This window comes from Hevea brasiliensis, chromosome 17, assembly GCF_030052815.1.
Source record: "Hevea brasiliensis isolate MT/VB/25A 57/8 chromosome 17, ASM3005281v1, whole genome shotgun sequence".
Lineage (NCBI taxonomy): Eukaryota > Viridiplantae > Streptophyta > Magnoliopsida > Malpighiales > Euphorbiaceae > Hevea > Hevea brasiliensis.
In genome coordinates, this window is record NC_079509.1 from 502,725 (window position 1) to 524,929 (window position 22,205).

The 22,205-nt window shown below is 33.1% G+C and overlaps 4 protein-coding genes, 1 long non-coding RNA gene and 1 other non-coding gene across 11 annotated transcripts; 2 read left to right on the forward strand and 4 right to left on the reverse strand.

Annotated features, from left to right (window-relative positions):
* The first annotated feature begins 1,746 nt into the window (after positions 1-1,746).
* On the forward strand, positions 1,747-8,682 carry LOC110665947 (mediator of RNA polymerase II transcription subunit 8). Of its 3 annotated transcripts, none has more exons than XM_021826276.2 (12): positions 1,747-2,056; positions 2,782-2,906; positions 3,258-3,382; positions 3,463-3,646; positions 4,624-4,731; positions 4,837-4,904; positions 5,424-5,708; positions 6,399-6,455; positions 6,834-7,031; positions 7,438-7,491; positions 7,877-7,937; positions 8,231-8,682. In XM_021826276.2, exons 1-12 carry the CDS (start codon positions 1,857-1,859, stop codon positions 8,434-8,436), a joined length of 1,671 nt encoding a protein of 556 aa, XP_021681968.2. In that variant the 5' UTR covers positions 1,747-1,856; the 3' UTR covers positions 8,437-8,682. The 3 variants fall into 3 exon arrangements, with proteins under 3 accessions (XP_021681968.2, XP_021681969.2, XP_021681966.2); XM_021826277.2 differs by having other exon boundaries at positions 6,840-7,031; XM_021826274.2 differs by having other exon boundaries at positions 1,748-2,056; positions 6,822-7,031.
* Positions 8,683-8,828: 146 nt separating this feature from the next.
* Positions 8,829-10,509, reverse strand: LOC110671342 (uncharacterized). Of its 2 annotated transcripts, XR_002498072.2 has the most exons (3): positions 9,828-10,470; positions 9,400-9,456; positions 8,829-9,297 (listed from the first exon to the last, which is right to left on the reverse strand). It is a non-coding gene; the product is annotated as an uncharacterized LOC110671342 (long non-coding RNA). The 2 variants fall into 2 exon arrangements; XR_002498071.2 differs by lacking the exon at positions 9,400-9,456 and having other exon boundaries at positions 9,828-10,509.
* TRNAL-AAG (transfer RNA leucine (anticodon AAG)) lies at positions 10,308-10,388 on the reverse strand. Its single transcript has one exon. It is a non-coding gene; the product is annotated as a tRNA-Leu (tRNA).
* Positions 10,510-10,930: 421 nt separating the features above from the next.
* On the forward strand, positions 10,931-17,025 carry LOC110665949 (uncharacterized). Of its 3 annotated transcripts, none has more exons than XM_021826278.2 (8): positions 10,931-11,167; positions 11,819-12,135; positions 12,345-12,430; positions 12,680-12,826; positions 14,459-14,561; positions 15,363-15,475; positions 15,970-16,092; positions 16,762-17,025. In XM_021826278.2, exons 2-7 carry the CDS (start codon positions 11,907-11,909, stop codon positions 16,060-16,062), a joined length of 771 nt encoding a protein of 256 aa, XP_021681970.2. In that variant the 5' UTR covers positions 10,931-11,167; positions 11,819-11,906; the 3' UTR covers positions 16,063-16,092; positions 16,762-17,025. The 3 variants fall into 3 exon arrangements, with proteins under 3 accessions (XP_021681970.2, XP_021681971.2, XP_057995696.1); XM_021826279.2 differs by having other exon boundaries at positions 10,931-11,156; XM_058139713.1 differs by lacking the exon at positions 16,762-17,025 and having other exon boundaries at positions 15,970-16,307.
* Positions 17,026-18,065: 1,040 nt separating this feature from the next.
* LOC110671371 (uncharacterized) lies at positions 18,066-20,673 on the reverse strand. Its single transcript, XM_058139714.1, has 3 exons — positions 20,132-20,673; positions 19,178-19,310; positions 18,066-18,384 (listed from the first exon to the last, which is right to left on the reverse strand). The coding sequence occupies exons 1-2, from the start codon at positions 20,523-20,525 to the stop codon at positions 19,207-19,209; spliced, it is 498 nt and encodes a 165-aa protein (XP_057995697.1). The 5' UTR covers positions 20,526-20,673; the 3' UTR covers positions 18,066-18,384; positions 19,178-19,206.
* A 740-nt stretch (positions 20,674-21,413) lies between these two features.
* LOC110671349 (uncharacterized) lies at positions 21,414-22,093 on the reverse strand. Its single transcript, XM_021833784.2, has 2 exons — positions 21,894-22,093; positions 21,414-21,806 (listed from the first exon to the last, which is right to left on the reverse strand). The coding sequence occupies exons 1-2, from the start codon at positions 22,091-22,093 to the stop codon at positions 21,584-21,586; spliced, it is 423 nt and encodes a 140-aa protein (XP_021689476.2). The 3' UTR covers positions 21,414-21,583.
* Between the last annotated feature and the right edge of the window lie 112 nt (positions 22,094-22,205).

Consider the following 22,205-nt stretch of genomic DNA (forward strand, 5'->3'; position numbering starts at 1 on the left):
CATAAATTTGAATTTTAAATGATAAAATAAATAAATGTGATGTCACATGTTAATATTTATTCAACAATCAACAATCTCACATGTTATTCTAACTTTTCTTTGATTGCATGTTTTCTTTATTGTTGTTATTTATTAGCATCTCATAATATATATATATATATATATATATTTAGGTTGCTGTCTTTATTTTTTATTAAACACTAAATAAACATATGGAAATAATTTTTAAGAATAAAAATTGATATAATAATGATATTAATAATGCTTTATAAGATAATAATACTTACATAAAAAAATATATACTTTAATATGAAATATTTATTAATTAATAGGTTAATTTTCTAAATAGGAAGCGCCGTATGCTAGCACCAACAAAATTTGAATTTTCTTTTCTACCTTGCCTAATATGCAAAGGGCACTTTGTGCCATTTCAAAGCGCCAAGCTTTTTTTTTTTTTTTTTTTTAAGTAAGCATTATCTTTTCAATTAAGTGTTCTCAAGTTTATTTTAATTTGTTCTTTGGATAATTATTAGTCTCCCCGGAGTTATAAAATCCAACTTGGAGCTTGAATTGAGTTGATGAGTAATTAGTTCAATCCATGAATTAATTGTTGAACTTGTGGGTTATTACAAATTAATTAAATATATTATTAATTAAATAAGTTTTATCAACTAAATTTTAAAAATAAAAAATATTAATTATACATTAAAAAATATCATTTTGTAAAATTTATTTTATTGTATTACTGTAAATAAAAAAAAGATAATAATTAAATAATATCTTATTAATTAACTAAATATTAATACATTTATATTTTAAAAAAAAATTTAGTTTAAAAAATTTTAAATCAGCTAGCTTAATGGTGATTCGATCACCGGTTTAACTATCGGATCATCCATTTTTTGTTAAATTAATAATTTGTCTAGTTCAATAAGAGAAGTAATTCAATTTTATATTTACATCGGCTAGATTAACTTAACAAATTATTTCCAATTTTATAATTATGAGTCTCCATTCTAAAAATTTATTTAAATATTAAATTTTTTTTTATTTTTTTGATATTTTTTATAATACACTTAATAAATAATTAATATTATTACATTGAATAATATTAATCATATTATATTACACCCACACCCCTCCCCTCTCCCATAAACGTACACATATGTATGTATGTAGTTGGTGATGACACATATAATTATAAAGTTATGCCAAGTGATAATTTATTTATAAAATATAATTTTATAATTTTTTTATTAATTAATTATAAAATTATTTTAAATTATATTTAAATTATTATTTTTTTTAATTATATATATATATATATATTTAAAATTATTTAATAATTACCTTGTTAAAAGAATAATAAATAACTATTATTATATGAGTTACAATATCTTAATATATATTTGTTTCATATACATTTAATTTTATATAGGAAATACATATAATTTTACTTTCTTTTTTTTTCATTATCTTTATGCTTTCATATTATTAATATTGTTATATATCTTTAATCAACATTTTTATTATATTACTATATTTTTATTATGTAATATTTATTAAAAAATTTGATATAAAAATCTAATCTGTATAAAAAAATAATAAAATAAAACATACTTTATTTTATTTTTATACATTAAAATTAAAAAATATATAAATAAAAGTATTTATATATTAAAATATCATTAGGCACGCGAAAAAAGTAAGGGTAACTAACTCGGTTGGGTTTCAGATGAGTAGACCGTTAAAAGTGCCTTTAGAAGAAAAATGGGCCGAGTTGTTAGGGCACTTTCCTCTTAGTTTAGTGTGCGATACAAAAGCGCATCGAAGCAAAGAAAGCGAAGAATTGCAGAATGGAGGGAATGGACCAACCTCAGCTCCAAAATCAACAGCCACCACCGCAGATGGTGGTAGTGGAGAGGCTGAACCAGGCAGTGCAGCAGCAGCTCAATTTGGAGTCCGTAAAAACTCGAGCTATCAGCCTCTTCAAAGCCATCTCCCGCATCCTTGAAGAATTCGATGCTTATGCTCGGTCCAACGCCACTCCCAAATGGTCACACCCTTTTTCTGTTCTCGCAATTTTCTTGTTAATTATCTATTGACTCTCTCTCTCTCTCTCTCTCTCTCTCTCTCTCTCTCTCTCTCTATATATATATATATATATATATTTATGTTTTATGAATTCTTATTTGTTTTTGTTGTTAAAAATCACAGCCACTTAAGATAAAAAAAAAACATAAAATTAAACCGAAAGTGATTTTATTTGGGTAAGCCTACTCCATCAATAAATTCACTATAAAAAAAAAATAATTACAATCACTAATTATTTTTCTAATTCAACCCTGAAATTCAACACACTAGTAGAGAGCTCTCAATCAACTATTCAATCAACTGTTTACGTATATAGGCCAAACCTTGTTCTTTGTCCTTTTAGTACTCTAATTATTAAACTTCATTATTTGAATTCTACTAAACTTCCTAAATTAATTATATTTCCTAAATTAATTATAATTCCTAATTCCAATGGTCTTGGACTCTAACAGTTTTTCTGGGATTGTTATTTGTACTCAAGCTAGGAATGCTGTTCAATTGATTGGATTAAAATGTTGCAAAATTTATGCTTTGTTTGGTCACTGAGAAAGTGGAAGGAAAGTGAAAGGGTTTTGTATGGCGGATGGCTGAAGTGTCACGAAAAGAAGAAAAATCTGAGAGAATTTGTTGAAGTTTAGAAGAGATATATCCTTTATTCTACTAATATACTCTGCTGTTGTGCATCAGGCAAGATATTTTAGGGCAATATTCTATGGTGAACCTTGAGCTTTTCAACATTGTGGACGAGATTAAGAAAGTTTCCAAGGCTTTTGTAGTGCATCCGAAGAACGTTAATGCTGAAAATGCTACAAGTATGGTTATCTTTCTGACATGGTTGTTAGATATATGCAGTTAAATATTTTTGAGAAACTAGAATTTTGGTTGTGTAAATTGATAATCTGCTTTTAGTTATCTCAACCATGGTAATATGCTGGTCGAGTGTCTGCACCACCAAAATATTTATTCATGCCTTGGAAGTTTCTTTATGCATTCATCAAGTTAATTGATTATCTGCCTGCATCGCTTCTGGTGTTTGGAAGAGTTTATCTTGTCTAACTGGCTTGTGTTTTCTTATTACCTTTTCCATTTATTTTCCTACTAGAAGATAATGGAAATCGTAATTTTAGTGTGCCACTTTTTTTTTTGGGATCCTGTGGATGCAGTCCTACCAGTTATGCTATCTTCAAAACTATTGCCAGAGATGGAAATAGATGACAACTCCAAGAGAGAGCAAGTGCTTCAGGGTTTGCAAAGTTTGCCGATATCCTCACAAATTGAGAAGTTAAAGGTGAATTGGATTCTTTTGACCACCCAGTACATTATCCTTGTATTCATTGCATTCAGGGATTTGACTTTATAATATTACAGAATAGAATTGATATGATTGGGGCAGCCTGTGAAAGTGCTGAAAAAGTATTAGCTGATACTCGCAAAGCGTATCAATTTGGTACCCGACAAGGGCCAACAGTTCTTCCAACTTTAGACAAGAGTCAGGCTGCAAAAATTCAAGAACAAGAGAACTTACTTCGAGCGGCTGTAAATTTTGGTGAAGGTTAGGCTCTCAACTGTAAAAATTCATGCACGAGATATATTTTATCATTTTTTTTTTCTTTGATGGAGGCGAGGAAGGGAGGTGTGGGAAGGGAATCAAAACTCAAAAGTCAAAACAGTTTGAAATATCTATCTTTGTCATGATAGAAACTGTGGTCTGGTGGTTTGTGCCAAATGGAAAGGCGCATGCTTGTAAAATCACATTTACATCAAGAAAATCACGATAAATGATTGAGGCTACAGCTCCTAAGTATGCGATAACTTAACATATATTGATTACCTCATGAGAAGAACTATGTTGTGGACGCATTCATAGGGAAGAGCTACAAGTCATTGAAGCAATTCATATTAGAGTGGTAGCAACAATAATTGCTTATTTTGGATTTTTTGTTTTTCCATTACAGTCTCCTAAACAGATAGCTTTTCATAAAATTTTTCTCACTTCTTTTATTAGATGTAGAAAGAAAAATTGTAGAATTTCTTGCTTTTGTTATCAAATTCACTGTTATATGCATGTCTGATTAATAATTATGTTTGTGGGTGTGATTGCTTTGGGTCTTATATCTAATCCCTCTAAAGTTCATTGTTGCAACATCTGTAATTACAATTTAATTGTTGATGAGCATTTTAGTAACCTATTCAAAAACTTCACTGCATGCAAGCTTGAATTTACCAACTTTGTTGTAAAATTTTCCTTTTGGTACATAATTGAGAAGCATTAACCTTTCTGTTATTACACTTCTTTTAGGCCATATCAAAACTTAGAATAGTACAAAATATTAGTGTTGAAGTTATATTATTAAAAATCCATTATATCACAATAGTCTTAAAAGAAAGTACTCGACCTCACCCTTTTTGGATGTATGTTTTGTTGGTTCCTTAGTTTTGATTGGAGCATTTAAGTTGTGTATAATTCTCAGATACTTTGGCTGAATATACTTGTCATTATGCATTTGCAAAAATGTCATATGTATGCAGGAGTTAGAGTGACTGGAGACCAGAGGCAGATTACATCTGCACTTCCAATGCATCTAACAGATGCGCTTACTGGGGGGGATGGAATGCATAATTTTTCTGATTCTTCTGGTAATAATTGATCATGTCTTATGCAACCATGGATATTCCTTGTAATTTTTTATTTGAATGTAACATTATTTCTATCGAGGAATCTGGCTAAACTCTTCCTGACAGGGATGTATATGAAAAGCACTCCTCCTCTGTCATCAAACAGCATCAGTAATCAGGGACCTTTACTACAGGTTATATCTCTGACTTCTTATTGAAGAGTTTCATTCTGAATCACTTACATATTTATTTTTGTATATGCAGGTATTAATTTGTGTATGAATGTGACTGGGTATTTTGGTTTATTTCTGTATCTTCTGATCCTCTCGTGCTAAAAGCTACATGTTATCTTATGATTTTAATATGAAATTCCTGGTTAATTGCATATAGTTTCTGTCCAAACTCAAGATGTGTGTTTGCACATTTTGCTCCTTTTCAATTTTTATAAAGCTTAAGATGCAGGGCTCATCATTTGCTTATATATTGCAAATGACATAATCAAACATAGAATGCAGTAGATGTCTTTGTAGTATAAATCGTTTATATTGCAAGTCATCAACCATAAAATGTTTTATGGTGAAGTTGGTAGAGCTTTGACCTCTTCTTGTTTTACTTAATGAGAATTCATTTAATTTTCTTTTACATTGGATGAGAAGTTCACCTGTGCTGCATCGTGCCATTCTTTTTGTCTTATATTGACATACATGTGGCAGGCTTCAGGAACAACACTTATGGGAAGATCAGCTGCATCTCCCTCTGCTGCTACAAATGCTACTTCCTTTGACAACACTACGACTTCCCCATTACCGTATGCCAACTCACCAAGGTCTAGTACAAATATGATGAACACGCCTTCTCCACAGCAACAAACCCAACAACAACAACAGCAACAGCAGCAGCAGCAGCAGCAAAGGCAAAAAATGATGCAATTACCACATCAACAGCAACTCCTTGCTCAGCAACAATTTAGGCAATCTTCAATGCAAGGATTGGGACAGGTATGGTTTGCTGACAGCTTTTCAACTTGATATTGAAAATGCCTATGGAGCCAACTCAAGGAACACTTTTTTTTTCTGTACTTTTTTTTTCTAACAGGTTAAATTTATGGCATTTAGCTCATGCTAGATACTGCATAACAAAACCTTTAAGTTAACATGTCTGTTTTTTTTTTTTTTTTTTTTTTGAAGCATTATTTTGACTAGAGATCAATATATATCTTAGAGTTTAGAAAGTTATTTTAAGTTTGTCAGGATAAATGAAGCTTGTGTCAAAACATATGATTCTCAACTATAAAGATCTTCAATATCTTTTTGAAACATGAAATTTTAATTTGTATGATAGCTACTTTTTTTTTAGCCTTTTCTGCCTAGATATCTAAAGTTCTTTTTATTCAAAGATCAAATTTGGTTTTGGCTGAAATTAAACTATAGCCTTGCAGCTTCAGAATTTAAAAACAAAAAATATTGTGGAGGTATCAAGATTTTTGTTGAAATTGTAGACTTATATATGTGAAGTGGTTTGGAGTAGACTATTCAAAAACTTGGCTTCATTTGATTGCTTATTAAGCTAAGTTCTTTGAATCGTGTATTTCATATCCCAACTTCTGAGCAGTTAGCAAAAGTTTTAATCTCAGTAAGTTTACTGTGGCTTTTTTTTTTTTTTTAATATTCAACTAAAATTTTTTGCAGAACCAGCTGCCACAGCTGCATGATTTGCAGGGACAGAGTCAGCAGAAGTTTCAGCAGGTAATGTTGCAGTTATATTCTTATAATCATCATTTAATTCAGTCAACATTGTTTTCGTGTTTATTTTTCCCTTCTTGGAGCCTATGACATTGTACTTACAAACACACCCCAAAAAAGAAGAATAAAAAATTCTAACTGTTGGATTTGATCAAAACCGGAACCGAGGGGGACCCTTTGGTCCAGTTCAAGTTTCTCATGAACCTTGAACTGGAACTGGCCTGGTGGCCACCCCTACTTTACCATGTAACTGAATTAAGGACTTAACCTGATTCCTTTTCTCAGTCTGGAATTTTATAACTGATTGATGCATCCCTTTTATTTTTTTTTTTTGTAATAATTGTTTGGCGCAAATTAATTTCTCACCAGTTACATGGACAGCATCAGATGCAATTTTCTCAGCCACTGGGACACCAGCAATTTCAGGGTAGGCAACTGCCCTCTGGGCATGGTCAGCATGGCATGGGTCAAAGTCCACTTAACCAAGGGAATCAGTTAAATCGCCATTTAAGCCAGTTTTCTGGTACTGCAAATAATGCACTGTTTAATGCTGCTCAGGTGGCACCAAATACTCAGATGGTCAGATATGTTCATTTACTCACGTAGTCTTGTTACTCTTGTATGATCCCTTTTGTATCAGATGTAATTGTTAGGCAAATTTTCTCATGTTTCTTTTGTTAAATTTGATTTTCTCTTGTTTCTTTTGTTAATTTTGATTAATATGGTGATGGTTGAAATTTGACTGGTTTGCATCTATAAATTGCGTATTTGTTCCATCAATGCAGACTATCTTTTTATATTTTAATATTAGGTATTAATCAAATTTATTCTTGTTTTTAACCCCTTCCTGCTATGTTTAGTTTTGACCACCATTAGGCTCCTTGATATTCTAACACTGCACAAGGCAATTTTTCAACAAAAGTCATCAAAATTGATTATTTCCATAATGCTGGGCTAACAATGTAAATTTATTCTCGTTTTCTAGATTCCAAACATGTCGGCTACAATGTCGTCTCAACCGCTTGTGCCACGAATGCAGGTATATGCTTTTCCAATTTTATCTTCTTCCTTTTCTTTTTGGCAAATAAAAAATGAGAGAGAGAGAGAGAGAGAGAGAGAGAGAGAGTGTTGAAGCTTGTTGAGATGTCAGTGTATTTTGTATTCACCAGGAACATATGTAGGATCTTGATCTACTAGTATTTGACCCAAGAGTCTCTTATAAATGAGAAGCAACTAACAATATGGTGAAATTTTCTTGCATTGAATCCTGAATTGGAGATTTGGTTAATTGTGATGTAGATTGATCCTAGAAAATTTATAATTTTCTTTCTAATGCTCAAATATATTATTTTTTTGTGTATCATAAATTAGAGAGTTCTCAATAATGTAACAACTTATTGTCTCATGCTCAATATATCATGCAGTTTGGATTAACTGGTAGCAATCCCCAGAGGAGTCATGCATCCCAAATTATGAATGATCAAGGTATGAACTACACCCTTTGTTTGCCTTTTTCTTCGCCTTGCTATGTTATTTGTTTTTTACTTTGCATTTCTTTGATGTTTTATCTTCCATTTTTTCTTTCTTTCTATCCTAAATTTCCCCAGCTTTTTTGGCCTCTTCCTTAATTGCTAGCCTATAAGGCTGCAACTGCTTTTCTTTTGTAAATTTTAAGTGGATGGGTGCCATAAAGGCCATAAGCATTTGTTACAAACAAATAATTCGGGTTTTTTGAGTGTTGATGTGTGAGGCTGAAATTCAGTTGGGGTTTTTGCTAGTGTTTAATATGGGAGTGTCAAATCCTGGTGGTATGATGCCCATACAGCCGCAGCAGCCTCAACAACAGCAACAGCTTGGTTCTCAAGGTGCATTTGGTAATATGCCACCAAATGCACAGAATTTACAGTCCAGTATGTTGGCACTTCAGAATGCATCACAAAATCACTCCAATTTTGTACAGCAGAGACAACAGAATCAGCAGTAACTATAAGTCCATATCAGATGCTGTGAACACCGCACCAACCCCCCCCCCCAAAAAAAAAAAAAAAAAAAAAAAAAACTTATTTATTTATTTATATATTTTTTAAGAATCCTGTAAAATACTAGTGACCACGAAGTATTACTGGTATTAGCTTGTAATTATCATCTGGTATACATAAACGGGCATAACTATTCTCAGTATAGTTAAAAACACGTACTATTAATTTATGTACAATTTCCATTTTGCTTTTGGAGTGCTGTTTCTTGCTGTCTATGCAGTGACCTTTACCCTTCCACATCATTCTTGTTACTCATGTTTAGTAGCCTCACTGTTTATTACATTTGAACCCATCTATAGTTGGAATCGTGGTAATGGTCAATAACTCCCTAGGACAATTGGTTGCCAACTTTAGTAGGTAATTATGTCCAATCGGATTCAATGTTTCAACAATGGTGCAATTTTCACTAGCCTCTGCTAAGGCTAATTCTACTAAAAAAAAAAATTGAAAATGAACTGTGAATCAAAAAGTGGATACAACTGCCCCTCCTCTTTCTCCGTTTCAATTCGATACTCAACTCAACTAAAAAAATGGTCTTGAGGCTGATGGATATTAAGGAAGTTACGATGCTGTTGTATAAAATTTTATTACTATTGTTCGTTTCTGCACCTTGTCAAATGGCATTTCAGGACTTGAATCTGAATCGAGTCATCAATTCTGTTAGTAGGAGAGAATGCCTGTTCTCAGGGACAACAGGGGAGAGTAATGGATTGCGAGTTCTTCTGCGTCTTTGTGGTTATTTGATAATATAGATTCAGAGAAACTTGGAACAGCAGTTGCAGCATTTCTTTACAAACCATTCTAGCCTGCATTAAATGAGGCAAAGGTGTAAGCAGCTTAGAGTAAATTAACCACTCATATTGGTTTATACCACCATGAAAACTGTAATCAGAACCAATGTTCCTTACATTATGCCTGCCGGTAGTCATAGATGGGCAGCCTGGCAGTGCCTTTGACTGGTTGGTCTATGTGGTTGAAGAGAAACGAATTAAAAGACAAAAAATAAAATATTCTCCCACCAGTCAAAAGTTACAAAGCAAGTTCACAACTGGGTTGGTTCACAATGAATTTTACCAAATTTTCTTGATGCTCTGACGTGTGAGACAAGATTGGACAACACCAAACGAATCAAGAAATGAAAGGCAATACAGGATACCATTATGGAAGAATGAAGCAAAGTAAACTAACATAAACCGTTGGATCAGTAGTCTACCGGTCAGGTGCAGTAAGCGAGGTATTTTATTAATTAGGTGAATGACTACATATAATATCAGTGACCATTAAAACTCGAAACATTATATGAGATGGGAAAAGGTTAGGAAGATCAATTGCTTACAGGTCTTGAAGGCATGAGCTCGTAGGATCCATTTGATCAGGATGCGGACGGTCCAATGAAAATGGAGACGGAAGTTGCAGGAGTAGTAAATTCTTGAGACAAAAGTGGGAGGTTTTCTACGGATGCGTGGCTTGAAAGAGGCGGTGAAAAGGGTGGCGATGGAGAAGGAGAGGGCGAGAAGAATTACTTTTGGTTGCCAGGTCCTACACTAATGGGGAGAGGTGATGGTGGTGCTAGCGGAGATGAAGATGGAGAAACACATCCATTTCTCATGTCTTCCATGTAAAACCCCTTCAAAGATTTTACTTCTTGGTGTGTGTGTATTATGACAAATGTTCCTCGGATTTACTTTCGCGGGAGTTTATGTTTGAATCCTAGTATAAACCTAACGGTCTTTGGGCCAGCCTGTTGCGTTCTTAGTTGAGCACTGCTAATTTTATGAGAATGGAAGATCATTTAAGAAGTAAAAAAGTAACAAATTGTGGAGAGTGGGATTTGAACCCACGCCCTTTCGGACCAGAACCTTAATCTGGCGCCTTAGACCAACTCGGCCATCTCCACCTTGCGCCTCGACCTTGAACATTTTAAAATTTGTAGTGCAATGATCATTGAAACGGACCTGACTGATTAATGGGCTCCACAACAAGCCTCTTATCCAAAACTCAGGTTTCTACTCATTACAGTGAGCCGCAAATATTTTTATTTTTTAATATAAATGAAAATGAGAAAAGAAAAAAAAAGAGCAATTGGGCCATGTTGTCAAGAAGAGCAGAAAAATAATATATATTTAAATATTATTAAAAATAAGAGTTGGCAGGCACGCAGGGTTTAATGCATAGTAAGACTATGTTAAATAAAATAAATTAATTTAGGCTGTTGCACATACATCGGCCTAGATAGATACATTTCACCCACGTTGTCGTTACCATACAAAATCCCATCCCCCCAATGCCTGTTCTACACATCTACATGACAGCCCAACCATCGTACAACACGTAAATGCTTTTAGCCTGATAATGTAGAACTCGCTGTAACGCTATCATGGCTGTTAATTAATATCCGATCCTGATGATCATGAACGTCGGCTAATAGTATATTTTATCAAATAATATTGGTCAATTCAAGGTTGAGGTACGTCTGTCTGTCTTCTGTGTTTCTATCGATTAGCGCTCTCTCTTGTGTTTCCTTCTCTCTCTCTTTCATTGCCATTGACGCGAAACTTCAAACCTTTCAATTCCATTGAAATCGCGCCAGATTTAGATTTTTTTCTGAATTCCTTGGAAACGAATTCGGATATTGTTTAAATATCATGAAGATCCTCCATTTTTGGTAAATATCAGGTCAGCCCTTTCATTATTTCTTTCGCATTTTCATCTTCTCCATTTCTGTACTTGTTTGCTCTGTTTTGTTTCTCATTAGGCTTTAGATTATGTACCTTAATGCAAAATGCTTGATTCTCTCTCTCTCGTCTTCCTGATTTCTGTGCTTTTCGAAATGTGTGTTCCATGCCTGAAAATGGAGCATCCGTTGACCTCCTTAAAACTGGAAACAAATGCTGTCTTCATATAATTAAATGGCATCTTGGATTGTTTGGAAAAAAGCTGGTAGTCTCTTGATCCGGGAAATGAGTAATAGCTCAAGATTCATTTTCCTTTCAAAGTGTTACCTATTTAGATTGAGAACTAGCAAGCTTATGAATTATGAGTAGAGAGGCTTCTTATCTTTGCTATTATCTATCCCTCGAATCATCCATGAATGATCTGTGATATGGAAGTGCATGTGTCTTGTAGAAATCATCAATATTTGATATGTGGAAGCCCTAAGTGATGACATTGGTCAACTCTCTCAAAGTGTAAAACGTCAAACTCGATGCTAGATAATGCAATTGAAGCATTATATGATCAATCCAGTGCTCGGATTTAGATTCAGGGCTCATATCATGTCCAGTTTACCGTTTATGGTAACCTGTCCATTTTCCACCTATTTTGCAGGTTGCCTGATTTCTATTGAAATGTGCAGTAGGAAATATAGGCCTTGCGATGGAGTTGACAGTTTAATGCTGATTCAATATTATTCGCAATGCAATTAGTATCAAATGATAGTCACAAGGAAGATGTTTCAGAAAGTGAACCCATCTTATGCCAGTCTACCATTTCAAGACGATCTGAAGAATCATCATCTTCATGTGAAATTATATCTATAGCACGGGATTGCGATGGCGATGATTTAGAAAGTGTTAGCATCGATGAAACCTGCCATCTAGTGAATCCAGATCAACCTCAATGCCGTATTTGCCTTGATACTGGAGGTCTTTCCTAGCTATTCTGCTTGGTACCTTTTTTGTATCTTAAATTTTTTTATCCCATTTGGCATGATAGATTTTTGTGAGATAAATTAAGATGATTTTTGGACTATGCATGACGTTTAGGCTGTAGCCCACAAGATGTGGGTGATCTGTAACTATAAATTGGTGTTTTTGAACCTAATTGTGTTGCAGCACCTGCTGATTTATTTCAGGAGAAGACCTAATTGCACCATGCCATTGCAAAGGCACTCAGAAGTATGTGCATAGGTCGTGCCTTGACAACTGGAGGTCAACCAAGGTGATTATTATTTTCACTGGCATACCTTTTGCTTTACTAGCAGAATGCTCATCGATGTTTTCAAATAGTACTTTTTGAAACTGAGATTAAGGAAAATTGAGCCCTCTAGCATTGGTAGTTCTTTGTGATGGTGCTAAAATTCATATAATTTTGTATATTTCAGAACAATAGATTCATATGTTTCACAACTTTAGGTTTTGTTGCTTTTAATGATTAGTACTTTCTATTCACTTCAATAATTTTTTTCAGGAGGGCTTTGCTTTTGCTCATTGCACAGAGTGCAGGGCATTGTTTGTGTTACGTGCCAATGTCCCACCTGACCGCTGGTGGTTGAGATTGAAATTTCAGTTCCTTGTTGCCAGGGACCACGCATTCATTTTTGTAGTTGTTCAGCTGGTATGGTAACCAACTATTTCATAATAATTGATCAATTTGATTTTGTTCAGTTACCTTTTGAAATTATTTTTTATATGCTTAAAATGGCTTCTAGTTCTGGCATGCATCACTTGGTCTCTCTTTAAGTTGTTGGCAGCATCACTGTTTGAAAGGCGTCAATGTGTTTTTAATTATTTATTATTTATCTAGTTCACACATTTTGATAGTTATTTGCATATCCTTTTCTTTACTGGAGTTTGTGCTGGTGGCTGCTTCTATAGAATTGAAATTGAACAATTATATTATACTGCATAAGATCAAGCAGCAGTGTGTTAAAATCTCTTAGCAAGTTTACCATCTTTTAATGTTGAGACCCTAAAATTTCGTCTTCTAAGTGAGACTTCCAGTTGACCTTAGTTAATCTCTGAGGTTTATACGGTAACTTCTTCAAGTCTGCTATCTATGTACTGTTAAGGCATTAGTTTCATAGTCTCTTGGTCCTAATTTTACCCTTATTTTTGTGTTAAGTGCTGAATCTTAACTCATTTCTAAATTAGAATCCTTACAGTGCCTATAATATTTGTGGTATAATAACTAAATCCTAATGCTCAGCTAAATTATAGAAATATTCTTGAAACTGTAAGGGCCTGTTTACTTGTGGAAAATAGTTTTCTGTTTTCCGTTTTCCACTTTCTAAGAGAACTCCAATTTTCATTTTCTTTAAGAAACAAGGGAAACATGGAAAATTTGTTCACCTGTTGACAATAGAAAACAATTTTCTCATTCAAAAATTTTTTAAAAATTCATATTTTTCATAGTTAAAAAAGATCATTATAAAATATATTTAACAACTTATTTTATTTTAAAAATTTTTTAATATGTTTTATTTGTTTATTTTATAATAATATAATTAATTTTTTTTATCATTGTAAATAAATATTGTTCTAAATAATTATTTAATTTTTATTATGAAAAAGTTATTATATAATTTTGATTATATAAAAGTCATTGTTTTCCATTGAAAAACAAAACTTTTGTTATAAACAAAAATGGTGGAAAACAACGTAGAACTGTTTTACAAAATCTTAGTTAAATTTTGGAAAACTAGAAAGCTAGTTTCCCAATTCTTCATTAGGAAAACTAGCACATGTGAACAAGAAATTCTGTTTTTTAGTTTTCTTACAAATCTTTTCCAAAAAACTACCCAGTTTTCCACAAGCGGACAAGCCCTATATTTCCCTAGTTGTGACTTTACTTGGGCTAAGCTATAGAACCTAAAGGGTTTGCTAAACTGTATTAGGTTAACTGCTCATGATGAAAGTTAGAATTATGCATGTCTCACATTATTTTTAGGATTCTGGATTTCAGTGCTTAGAAACCTCTTTCTGAAGCCATTCAGTTTTCTGAATAAAAATGCTTATGCATGCATATTGTTCTTATTGAATTGTCATCTTTTGGAAGATCAACCACTACACTGAAACGAATGTTGTGCTGAAACATCCAGTAAAATGTAACATTCATGTAAGTACCACTGTATAGGGGACTGTTTTGATCAATTGCTAAGCCATATTTTTGTTCTGTTAATTCTTTGTTTGAATGATTTAGGGTTTTTTTTTCTTGTTTAGTGAATTATTGAACTTATGCCATCAACAGATTGTTGCACTATTGGGGATGCTTGTCTACAAGTTTTATGGGGAGGAGCTCAGGGAAATGTTTGGCTATGAAGAACATCCTTATGGGTTTTATACTATGGCTGGTATGCACGATACTATTAGTGATTTGACTGACTTTTTCTAATTACAGCACGGTGTTATAGTAAATATTTGGTATATTCAATAAGTTCTAAAATCAGTGTTTCAGCTTTTTTTTTTTTTTTTTTTTTTTGGGGAAATGAAGACAATTTGTTTGCTCTCTTATTTGTTCACTTTCTTGGAAATAAGTGCTACTTGAATAATTTTCCCAAGGTACTGCATCCTTAAAGAATTATACATATGGCACTTACACCACCTTTTTCCTTACATAAAAGAGAATTTTACGTTTACTTGTGAATTTGGATTGTACTTCGTTAATAGTGCTAATGAACCAAAAAGAAAAGTCGCCTTAGTCAATTTAAAAGTTATTAAATTAATCCATATGAGCATGCACATTATTAAGGGCATGTAGTTTAGAAAAACAGAGGGTCAGTCGTTGTAAATTTATGTACTGTTTTGGAATTTGGATTGTTCTGTCAATAGCCTGTTTATGCTATAACAGCTTATTCTTTTTGATAATGGATGACACTTGAGTTGATCTGAAGTTGGTGAGAACATGCTGTCTTTTAATACGCAAACTCTCCTCTTATTAAATTCCTGCTCTCATTACCAAGATTTCCAAGAGCCTAATTAGTGAGTGTTTCCTGTTCTGATGTGCTCTAATCTGTTTATGTAAATTTGAGGATAAATGGCAATATGGCAGCTTATGTCTTGTATTTGTCATCAAATTTACCACCCTTATATTTGTAGCTAACTTTTTATGGTATCTTTGTGATCACCTCTAATTCCGTGCTATTTTTATGCAGTTTTAGCTATTGTTTTGGTGGGTTTGCTCTATGGTTTCTTCATTGCCATTATATGTGGACAAAGGATCAGTGAACGCCATTACCACGTTCTTGCCAAACAAGAACTAACGAAGGTCTGGTATTTTAGTTCTTAAAGTTTATTGGAGTTTCTAAAATGATATATAATGATGCTGATTCAGAGTAATAATTAAAATTCAATTCTGTATTATATCACCAATTTTATAAAAATTTTCATGAAATTGGAATCTGATCTTTGTTGTCTTTCTATTTGGCAACCCTAAACTCTGGATTTGAAAAATTGGGAGTAGCTCTACTTTAATATGAGTTTATTCAGGAGGTCTGCTTTTAGAAGAGCAAACCCCCGCTTTAAGCTCCAACTTTATATATATTTCGACGTATATGTAAAGTTTTTTGTATACTAATATTGCAATGAGGTAATGAATATTTTCAAGCTTAACTAAAGAACTTCGTGAAACATTCATGTTGCTTAAATGACATGGAAGGATGGTTCAAATTTTCTTGCTTCTTTGTATCTCTGATTGGTTTTCTAAGTGTTCTAGTTCTTTTATATTGAAGCATCTTCACTTTGGTGCTGTAATTATGTCAGGAATATGTGGTAGAAGACCGAGAAGCTAGCAAAATTGTCCCTGAACTAGATGCCAGCCATGTCACAGAGCTGAGAATGTTGGGCCTTTATTAATTTGAAATTTTCTGCATTGCTATAATCTCAGTTAGTACTCTCAACTTCAATGCACATTTGATGTTATTGCCCTTTCTCATTCTATGGCCATTTCTTCCTCTTCTCTTGATAGAAAGTTTATATGGAAAGATTTTTTAATTAACCTATCTCCTCCACTGCCTCTACTTTCTTAAGAGTGGTGAAAAGAGATGCACAATGAGTAATTTAATCTTTTTGGCTTGCTACTACCATCTTTTAGTGCTTCAGATCTTTCTCATATATATATATATATATATATATATATATATATATATATATATATATATATATGTGTGTGTGTGTGTGTGTTGGTGTGTGCATTGTTATTTTGCTTTTCACAATTTTGGTTATTTACTTCTGTTTAATGTGTTTCTGGTTCTCCTAAAATGTTTCTGAAAGTGAATGGAGATTAAATTTTTTATTTGAAAAAAAAAATTACCCTTCTGAAAGTCGTGGGAAATTGGGGCAAAACTAATGGATTAAGATATAAATATGATTAAAAAGGGCCAGCTTGTCATAATGCTCTTCTAATTCTAAATTTTTTATGCTGTTTCAAGTTTTTTACTGTCAACTTAGTAGATACATTGTTGGCATCCTTGTTCATTTTGTATCCTGGATCTGGATATGTTTTACTTGCATCCATGCATCGTGGGAGTTATCTTTTTTCCTCTCTCTCTCCAGGTCTTGCTTTCCTGTGGATGGAAGTCATTTGTGCATCATGGAGGAAGTAAATTCATTGGTTCTAAATAATATATATGAGGTTTTTCCTTTGTGTGATTGGTTTTGTTTTTGGACATGGCTGGATAGTGTCCCCTTGCCCTCACTTGTATAGGGGAATATGGGCATCGTCTAATCCAATTTCAAACTGCACAGTATCTTTACCGGTTCCTCCACCTGTATTTCCGTCGTCATTGTGTATTAAGAAACCAGCTTCATAGAGAAAAATGTCCATACCTTTTTGTTCGTGAGACATAATATATATATATATATATATATATATATATATATATATATATATATTTAAAGAATGAATCAATTTTTTATTTCTGCTTACAGAATCTGCTCCCTTGTATTACTTTTTTTCAAAATTTAGGCTTAGTAGGGAGTGTTTGGTTTATTTGAATAAAGCTTAAAAAAATAAAGTTGATAGCTGATGAGCAATTGATGTGGTACTCATTAGCTATAGTTTGTGTCAATTTTGTTTCTCATTAATGGATTTAATTTTATTTTTTATTTATAATTTTAATATTTTAATTAATATATTTTAACTTTATTAAAATATTTTTTTATTAATAACATAAAATATTTATTTATATCTTATTACTTAAAATTAATTATAAATTTTCTTACTAACAATAATAATTATTTTATTTATATTTTTAAAGTTATTTAATTTTTTTAAATAATTATTTTTTAATTTTAATAATAAAATAAATAATATTATACAATAAATTAATAATTATATATTTATTTTAATAATATAATAAATCATATAATATATTAATTTAATAATAAAATAAATAATATTATATAATAAATTAATAATTTTATATTTATTTAAATAATAAAATAAATTATATGATATATACTCTTAGTATTCATTTCACATATAACAATATCAGTTAAATATAAATTTATTAAATATTTAATATAAATAAATTATCATAAGCTATTGAGAATATATTAATTATAACTCTTCAACAATATAAATATATTAATCATAACCCTTCAACAATATAATCACGTGGATGTTTGTGCAACATTCAGGTGTAGCAGCCGACAGGCGTTCATGGCAAAGAGCTAATTATTGCATGGTGCCATTCGTCTGGCTGGGTTTGGCATCCCCCAAATGGATATCTGTTTTGAAATCTTGGAGCCAACATTGTTTAAAATGAACTGGATTTTATCATTTAATCATCTCATCAAAATAATAATCCAAATCCTCAACGCATCTCCTAGGAATAAATTTTCTTACTTTTGCGGGGTTGGGAGAGAATAGAAACTCCATTGCTATTATTTTTGAAACCATACGTACAAAGGGAAGCTAAAGATCTGAACTACAAATTAGAAAAATAAATATTCAGCAAGCGAGAAAAGGTACAAATAAATACAACGTGATTGCTTCACTTTAAACACCAGTGTACAATGTAGGTTTCAAGGTAGCAATGATCTCAGTAAATTATTGCTACCTCACCGAGTGCATCTGTGCAGCTCTTCCAATTAACCAAATTGCCATGCAGTTTTGAAAATTTCCATATTTTTTTAATCTTCGCTTCTCCATAAAATTTACAAGTCTAGATGAGCCTGGCACAAAGCAATACGAAAGTCAATATACTCAACTCAGCGAAGGTCAATAGAAAGAAAAATATAATAAGTCAGTCGATTAAAATTAGAATCAAGGTTTAACAAGTTTGACAAAGCAATATCATAGCTGCAAATCAACAAGGCAAAAAATATACATCTACATAAACAATGCATGAATCTGTTAGCCAGTTACCAGCATGATATATGCCAAAGCATCATAGTTCCATGAAAAATGGTCATGTCAGATTAACATGATAATCTAAAGATGTTTCTAACCTGTAACCTCTTGCAATTTCTTCTTTTCTTTTTCCCCCTCACCTGGTCCAGCTGTTAGGTGACATCATAAGCCAGCTTCCCATATCTATTTTATTTTAGAATATGGGAATGCTGTCACCATTTACAGAGGTTTCCCTTATCCAAAGACATATTGTTCAGTTATAACTACTTAAAATAATTAATAATTTCAACATAAATTTGCTTTTCAGGTTAAGAAATGCCTCCATCAATTTGTGTTAGTTTATTACAGAAACCATCAATTGCATGATTTCAGTTAAACGATTCAACCTAAATTAGCATGTTGACATTCATAAAACTTTGGCAAATATCTGAAGTAGGAATCACTGGCTTTCAATCTCAAACTACATGGTCCACTAAAAATTTACCTATTTATATGCTAGATCTTGCCTGTTAGTTGTCAGTAACATCTTTTAGCAGATACTATTAGCTCTATCACTATGAAAAACAAAAAGAGCAGTAAGCAATGTAAGCATAGATAAGGAAAAATCTCACTCACCCAGATGCTAGTTGTTTCAGAGGCATAATTCAACCTTCCTCATCTTCAGATTTGGACACATTATTTGAACTTGCCTCCTTCTCCGCTTCTTTATTTGAAGTCATCTTCACCTCCATTGAACGTCGAGGTGCACCTACAATAAATAGGAAGGGGAAAAAGATAAGGCGTAATCAGCATTGTATTGCAGATGAGTTACTATTTTGAAGGACCTGGCATACCACTATACCAGTTGAAGGATGCATAAATTTTACAAACATGAATAAAATGAAGTCCCAAGGTTTCACACCACATTTATAAAATTAATCTGGCTTCACATCATCAATTTCCCTCATCTATCCCTCCTACCTACTTCTATTTCCAAGGCTTCAGTAATATATGACTCTTATCAGGGGAAATACTAATGTATCAACATATTTATCTGCTACATAACCTCTAAGCAAATCAGGAAAAGGCTCCCAGTAGAAAGAAAGCAGTCTATGTACCTATCTCTAAGAACAAAGGAAAGTAACAAGGCCCCCTAAGAAGCAGAAACTGGAAGCCTAGGACTAAAATTGGACATCCAAGCGATGCACCTAAAATACCAATTGATCCTGCTTTGTGCCGTCCTCTTACTGAGCCTTACAAAGACTGTAATTATTTGTTAGGAAATATATAAATCATCCACATAATATCAAGTTTTTTTAAGGAAAGCACAAAGGAGGGGAAGTGCGAAATAAATATTGAACATACATATACCGATATAAATCGACGAACGCAACCAACCAATCTCCCGGAAACGAAGAGCCAGTTAATTACAACCAAACAACAGCATTCAAAACTATCAAAATCAAAACGATTTTTTTTTTTTTAATATGGAACACCAATTCATGAATAAGGCATCCAAAATCGAAGCATTTGAAAGCCATCCAAATTACAAGTCAACGAAAATCAGACGAGAAAAGGGTAATCAATTACCTTTAATAAAATAATCAGAGGAAGGCCAACCTCTGACGGTGGTCATGGAGAGGGACTCCTCATCGGTCAACGGATTGGCGAGCTTCTCAACCAATTGGGCAATCCCCAGGGATCCAGCGGTGGATCTAGGAGGTGGGACCCAGTAGGAGGAACCAGGGAGGAAAGGGAGCCAATCGGGTGCAGCGCGGCGGACGATGATACGGTGTATGGCATCCTCGAGCTTCCGGAGCGAGGGGTCGGTGGAGGAGGAGGAGGAAGAGTCATCTGAGAGGTCGATGTGGTTTGGGTGGGAAGGAGTATTAGATTGGGAGCGCAGGGCTAAGAAGCGAGGGATTGATCTTGCCGGAACTGCTGTTAGGTAGGTTTTGGCCTTGGAGGAGAGGAAAAGGGCCATGCTTTTTTAGTTTATGGAAGACAGATATGTGGAGAGAGAGAGAGATTTATTATTGGATAAAGTAGAGAGAGAATGTGTGGAGGTGGTGGTGGAGATGGATCTGGACTTCTGCACGAGTCGAGTCTTGAAATGGGAGTGAGAGTGGTGCTGTTCCTCCGCTTGCTCCCTCATCTTCCCACGTGGGCCACGTCATTGATATAATTAACAATTTCATAATTCCGTTTTTTTTTTCTCACCAAGGGTTTTTTTTTTTTTTTTTTTAAATAAAAGGACAGTTTCTACTTTCTATGATAATTTTTTTTAAAACAAATTTTTTCTCTTAATATTAATAAATTTAAATTTAATAATAAAAAATAAAGCAGTTATATTAAATAATTTGTGCAATAGAGGTAATATCTATATTTTTTAAATTATAAATAAAAATACCAATGCAATTATTAATTAATGAAAATTTTTAAAATTTTAATTTAAATATTTTCTGAATATAATAATAATAATAATAATAATAATAATAATAATTTTACATTAGTTGATGGTGTCGATCAATTTAAAAAGAGTGCAAATTCCCATTATAACTTGTTAATTAAAGCACATCAAACTAAGTTCTTAGAGAATATATTCATTAGTTAATTGTATTGAAAATTCCCTAGTAAAAAAAAAATAATAAATATTTTGAAGACTAGTGGGATAGGTGAAGAAGGAGCGACAGATTTGATACTGATGGTGAAGGAGACCATTTTTATATCGCAACTCAATGGAAAGATTACAACTATATCTCGTTGATCGAATTTGTTTTTGTTGTTTGCTGGCAATTTGTATTTCAACTTTTTAATTGCTCAAAAAAGATAGCTCACTCATGCTCCTCTTTTCAGGGTGGAGAAGAAAGAATGCAGCAGCAAAAAACATTCATTGATTTGCGCATAACCAAAGCATCTTTTAACCAAAATTGTAATATTCATTGGGGTTGATTGTCTTCTTCTAGTTTTCCTTGACAATATCATGAACCTTACATATATCTATATGACTAAGCAACCTCGGTTGCTCGTCATTGACAGTAATCAAAGCTCACTATGATCAGTTTCTTGTCGTCCCTGATCAGATAGGCTTCGTTTCACCTTCTCCTTTGTCTTGTGCACTGTTTCACTTGCAACTTTGGCTGCAGATTTGGCAGAGTCTTCCACTGTTGCTCTGGTCTTACCCAAACTCTCTGCAACTGCTTCTTTCACTTTCTCTCCAGCCCCCATGTCTGTCTGCTCTCCAGCCCCATTACTGCCTCTGAAACTATATATATATATATATTTTGTTCTAATCAGATGCTAAAAGTTAGAAATGGGTAATTCATATAAATATCAAAGAACTTATATGTACTCTATATTTGGAGGAAAGAAGTAGGCCTGAGCTCGATGGACGATGGTCTTAGCCCAGTCCCAATAGGTTCTTGCTAACGTCTCTGGAAATGAAAGAGCCGGTCTCTTTTCTTGATCCTTATGTCCATCTCCCACAGAGGAAACAACGATGGAAAAGAAGCACAGAATTAGAATAGCAGATCCTCTACTAAGCCTGTCCATCCTTTCAAATTCGCAGCTAATGAATAATGAACTTGACGACGGTGATCCGGAGCTTAGAGGGAAAAAGATGAAGGTTTTTTCGATCCATGCAACCAAGTAATTTTGACGCGTG